General features: G+C 38.6%; 1 protein-coding gene across 1 annotated transcript in view; it reads left to right on the top strand.

Moving 5' to 3' along the window:
- The window catches only part of A1CF (APOBEC1 complementation factor), an 81,549-nt gene extending 76,419 nt beyond the window's left edge, over positions 1–5,130 (top strand). The window contains 3 exon segments of the mRNA XM_017868877.1: positions 526–662; positions 1,677–1,819; positions 4,816–5,130. Of these exon segments, the coding sequence (XP_017724366.1) occupies positions 526–662; positions 1,677–1,819; positions 4,816–4,967 (432 nt within the window). The 3' untranslated portion in view covers positions 4,968–5,130.
- The last annotated feature ends 722 nt before the right edge of the window (positions 5,131–5,852 follow it).

The following is a 5,852-nucleotide window of genomic DNA, read 5'->3' as shown; positions in this document are numbered from 1 at the left end:
ATATATAATAAATAAAATATTTATCCATTAATAAATAAATAAAATAAACTTTTTAATTCTATTTTTATGAAATTGTGAGATTAAAACCCTATGGTAAATGACATGAAATAGAAATATATTCTTAGGTTATCATCTTTAAACCATTATAAACACAGAGACTGAGGGTAATAATGAGTAAACCTATACAAATCTATGCACACAGTGTTGGAGCAACAGTTTTACAAAACAAATATTCCAAACAAATCATAAAATTAAGCTTTTGGTAAAAGTTACAGCTAATGGACTAAACTAAAAACATATTACAGTAAATGGTGTGAAAGTGATTTTATGAACTAATAGACCTAACATTTTAAATGGAGTTCAAATTGAGTTTATCTTAAATTTTATGAGTCATTAAACCATGTGGCATTTTATATCTTCTGATATTAGCTTGAACTCTGAAAATTAGAGTTTAAAAATCTGAAAACTTGGGATATAATGTGAATGTGTCATTTGAAGGGGAAATAACTGTTTTTATTCTTGTAGATATTAGAAGAGATTTGCCAGAAAAATAACTGGGGACAGCCAGTGTACCAGCTGCACTCTGCCATTGGACAAGACCAAAGACAACTATTCTTATACAAAATAACCATTCCTGCTCTAGCCAGCCAGAATCCTGCAATGTGCGTAACTTCTCCAAATTCCTTACCATTTTAGAGCAGGATATGCTTGTAAATTAAATGCACTTAGTCACCATCTAAACAAGATACTGAGGTCTACTACCTACTCATTTGTCATTAAATGTAAGCATTGAGATGTATAGTTGGGATGTGCCAGCCATGAAGCTGGCATATAAAGGCCCCCAAATTTCATATACACAATGAAGGTTGTGTAGTATCACCAACCATTGGAAAACAGTCAGTAGTGTAAAATGTAATAGAAATAAAAACTATAGCCCATTCTTGGCTGGGCGTGGTGGCTCATGCCTATAATCCCAGCACTTTGGGAGGCTGAGGCAGGTAGATCACTTGAGGTCAGGAGTTTGAGACCAGCCTGGCCAACATGGTGAAACCCCATCTCTACTAAAAATACAAAAATTAGCCGGGTGTGGTGGCAGGCGCCTGTAGTCGTAGTTACTCGGGAGGCTGAGACAGGAAAATCACTTGAACCTGGGAGGTGGAGGCTGCTGAGATCGTGCCACTGCACTCCAACCTGAGCAATAGAGTGAGACTCCATTTCAAACAAACAAAGCTATAGCCCATTATTTCATCTGTGCAATGTTTAAGTTGAAGCATATGAAATTACCATTTTTATACATAATAAGACAATGGCCCATAATTTAATTTTGAACCAAATATATGACCTCTCTGTTAGTGGATATCACCTCCTGAATTTTACCATGAGCCTGCATTTCTATATCTTTTAGAAACAATTTGTTTCACTTGTGCTTTAGAAAAGGCATGTAGTGAATTATTTGTATGTCCCAGGAATGTCATAAACCACTGATGTTCTAGATGAATTTGTAAATATTCCTACATGCAACCTATATTTAGAAGCTTTAATAGCAAACAGAATGTAAAACACCCACTCAAAAAACCACCATCCAGTCATTTTACAAAACTGATAGTGCCTTAGGTTTTCACCTGACTCAGTTGTACCAGTTTAAAAATGCCTAACCTGACTGATTTGCTTTCCAGCCACCCTTTCACACCTCCGAAGCTGAGTGCCTATGTGGATGAAGCAAAGACGTACGCAGCCGAATACACCCTGCAGACCCTGGGCATCCCCACTGATGGAGGCGATGCTGGCACCATGGCTACTGCTGCTACTGCTTTCCCAGGTATGGGAAAATTGTGCCAGAAATGGCGCCCTGCAGAGAGTATTTGGGAAACCCTTTTTTGGTACCACTGAATCATAGAAATGTTTGTGTACCCCACTTACAGCAATCTGACTTGCACCACCTTGGGACCGAAAGGAGTTTCCCAAATGAGTGACTCATTAAAACACAAGGCAAGAAAATCAAGCTGGGCAACAGAGTGGGTTCTGGTGTCGGCTCAGCTTTAAACTGCTGTGTGATCTTGAATGAGTCAGTCTCTCTGAGTCTGGTTTGTTTTGGTTTTTACTTTTAGTATTAGAGTTTGAAACTACCTATAGATACATGATGTTTATTGGAGCTCTTACTGTGTGCTAGGCACTCACCTAAATGGTCAGGAAGCATTATAATATCTTAGTAATGCTCATGATACCACCAAGAGTTAGGTTCCATCAGCAAGTCTAGTACACAAATGAAGAGCCAACGTATGAAAAGATTAAATAATTTGGCCAATGGCAATTAGCTTTTCAGCAATTTTTTCTCCCTCTCCAATCTTCAATCTACTTTTATTAATTTGATTCCAAAAAAGATTTTTTAAAGTCAAAAATTGTGTGTGTGAGAGTGAGAGACAGACAGAGATCCTTTCAATATGTGAATAATCAGGACTCAACTCATTTGTTCTATAATTTTGGTCTGGGGCATATGCTGATTGCTTAAAGCAAAGCCTATCTGTGGGTCAACAATGCATTCAGAGGTCACATGTTAAAAGATTTGTCCCCATTTATTACGTACCCACAACAAATGGTAATAATTAAAAATGAATCCTTTAGAGACTGAAGGGGACCAGGAAGAAAGTTGTTTAGGAAATTTTTTCTCAGGTGAAAATTTTTATCCTTTTTTTTTTTTTAGTAAAAGATTATTTCTATTGAAGAAATCTATCATTTTGACTTGTCATTGTGTCAGCATGTTCCACATAAGTCCAAATTAGAGCTCTAAGTATACCTAGAAACATGACATTCTTATCGATTAATTAATTCATATATTGGTCATGTGTAGGTGTGAGAAATTTTATATTCCTCACACCCACTACACCTGGGGCTCATTCTCAGCATTTTGTTTTGTTTTGTTTTGTTTTCTCCAAAGTTGTGAATATATCCTCCATTCTGGTCAGTGAGGCTAACACTAATGATGTTTCACATCTGAAAGTGACCTCAATTCTGGCTTTGTTTCTCTGTAAGAACATGGAGACGCTCTGTGGTGAGTCCCTCGGAGGTTACCAAGGTAACAGCTGACACTGCAGAGGGCAAGGTCCTTCCTGGGCAGTGCGGGGCCAGCAGCCGGTGCTTGCTTTCCACATAACAGGGTGTTTACATGTCCATGTACTCAGGATGCCTGTCAGGGCTTCTCAGTTCTTAGAGAAAGTTGAGCCCCTGTCTTGCAGAAAGCTGCACCCCAAAGACACCTAACAAATGTACTATTAAACTAATGAGCCACTGTCAGAAGAATTTCAAAGTTTGTTTTCACATTGGAAAGGATTTGCTTTTACCCAAGAATGTTTTATCTTATTCTCACTTCTATTGGCTTCTGTGAAAAGTTAAAAATATTTGGGGTATGAGTGTTGTCTGGGGAATGCCTAAGAATCTGAGAGCCTCTCTTATAACTTTGCTGTGGAGTCAAGCAAAGAATAATAGTCTCCAAGGAAAGAATCGGTTTGAAACGCAAACACCCTGGCACTTAACAAATTGACCAAGTTGAAAAAGAAAATTCAAAATCCCTGAAGGTAAAATCTGTGCCACAAACACATGCATGCATGTGTGCACACGCTCACACAATTATATTACTCACTTAGTTTAGAAATACTGTTTCCAAAATTACGAAAGTAACTGTTAACACATGTCTCCTATCCTTGGAAAATGGACCAAACTTCTGTAGTGCATTAATCAGCATTACTGACCAAAGTGAATGCGCCAAGAGTGGATTCAATTTTTGTTCAAAATAATCCAACCAGCTTCCTGCCACCACTTTCTGAGAAGCCACCAGAAAAAAATCAATGTGTCTGGGGTTGGGCAGGCTTCTACCGCACATAAACCAAATGAGGTTTAAAACAACAATGAAAAACAGGTGTCCATTTGTACTTAAGTATACTTCTCTCTTTCTCTTGTTATCTTTTACAATTTCTGGATCATCTCAGAAATACTCAGGTTTTTAGACTAAAACAACACAGAGAAATAATGCTTTAGATAGTAGCTAATATGCTCTCTTCTTCAAAAGTGAATGTTCATCCACTAGACATAATGCTAACATGAAAGCACATAGATTAGTTTTTTAATTCTTGGATACTTTGGTTCTCTGAGGGGGAGAACCAGCATCAAGGCCTCTGAATACACCAAGCACAGGCTTGATGAGGGGCTTGGGAGGTACGAAGGTGCTTCTGCCATTCATAGTTAGATCTAAATATGGACAGGTTAGGCATTTGCTTTTAAGGTATTATGGAGAAGTACACTTAACCTTTACAGTATTTCTCCTACTGATCTCCCAGTCTCTACACATCTTCTCGGGTAAAGGCAAATGTTTCAAATATTTCATTTAGGCAGGTGTGGGGTTGCAGAAGAACCGGTCCCACAGAGCCCCACCTCCCCACATACCATGCCCGGCCAGCCCCTCAGTCACCTTTTCTCATTTATAAATTTGGAAACATTCAAAAAGTTATAAATCACAAGCTTTAATCAACTCAGCATCCTGTTAAGTTTCTCTTTCTTGGGCCCTATCCCAAGCATCTTTAATTCTCTTAAGTATGAAGTGATTCTGACACAGGTGGGAACATTGTCCTAGGACTTTTTGAATGTGATTGAAAATTACTGAGTCCACATATTGTGTCCTTAAGGGCACTTTTTAAAACATACATATTAACTTTTAGCTTTAAGTAATATATTAAAAGTTCGTATGTCTAAAAGAAGACAAATAAGCCAAAAGGGAGCAAATGTGAATTCCTTTCATGAAGTTTTCTCTGCCTCTTCCTCCAGGATATGCTGTCCCTAATGCAACTGCACCTGTGTCTGCTGCCCAGCTCAAGCAAGCGGTAACCCTTGGACAAGACTTAGCAGCATATACAACCTATGAGGTCTACCCAACTTTTGCAGTGACTGCTCGAGGGGATGGATATGGCGCCTTCTGAAGATACTTTTTTAAATTTAAGAATAAGACACACAAAACTCTACTAAAAAAAAAAAAAAAAAAAAACCTCCAACTCGGTCCCCCAATGATCATAAATAATATCTTTCCTAAAGAAATGCCTTTCCAGAGACAGTATAGCTTATATCAATTGTAGAATCGTGAAGAACGTTCATGACTGTAAAATCGGAAGAACGTAAGAACGTTATTCTGAAATGAAATCAAATGTTAAAGAGCATTTTGTTTAACAGAAAGCTGGAGAGCCACTGCCCCAAAAGTTGTTCTTCCAATGTTCCTGAGTGTTTGGGGAGCATGTTTACAAATCCTGCCAGGGTGGAGAGAGATGTTTTAGCTGGCAAGAGTTGGGAGGGACAGAGCAGACCTGGGCAGTCAGTAACAATCAAGGGAAGCCAAGTAAACTCCAGAGTCTTACCTCTGGCTCACAGCTGCTTTTGTGATACACAAAGTCACAAAGAGGAAAAGGGAAGGGAGGAGGCTGCTTTTCAAAATGCATGCACCATGGCTCACTGTGTGGGGCGTGATTGCAGGGCTGAGCTCATGAAAGACTATCCAAGATTTTGTGGGTTCAATTTCTCTTCAGCCTGAAAATTCCATTCAGTCCATTTGTCACAGATCAGGATCTTCCTGTCCCCTGCAGCCCATGGGGACTCCCTAGAAATAGATATGATATGTTGTAGATATGGTCGAAACAAATACAGGCCCCATTGTTTATTCAGCTCATTAGTCCACACCTATTTTTCCCTAGAACTCCTACCTTTTCCAATAATCATGCCAACATGAAATGACCTTTTCTAATTTAAAATTTTTTGACTTGTTCATAGTGATTGATTTTCATCATCTCAGACTCATTTTTCTCCTACCTAATATC

Source organism: Rhinopithecus bieti, unplaced genomic scaffold, assembly GCF_001698545.2.
Source record: "Rhinopithecus bieti isolate Rb0 unplaced genomic scaffold, ASM169854v2 scaffold_4655, whole genome shotgun sequence".
Taxonomy (NCBI): domain Eukaryota; kingdom Metazoa; phylum Chordata; class Mammalia; order Primates; family Cercopithecidae; genus Rhinopithecus; species Rhinopithecus bieti.
Note: the sequence above shows the minus strand (reverse complement) of the source record. Positions and strands in the feature narration are given on the sequence as shown.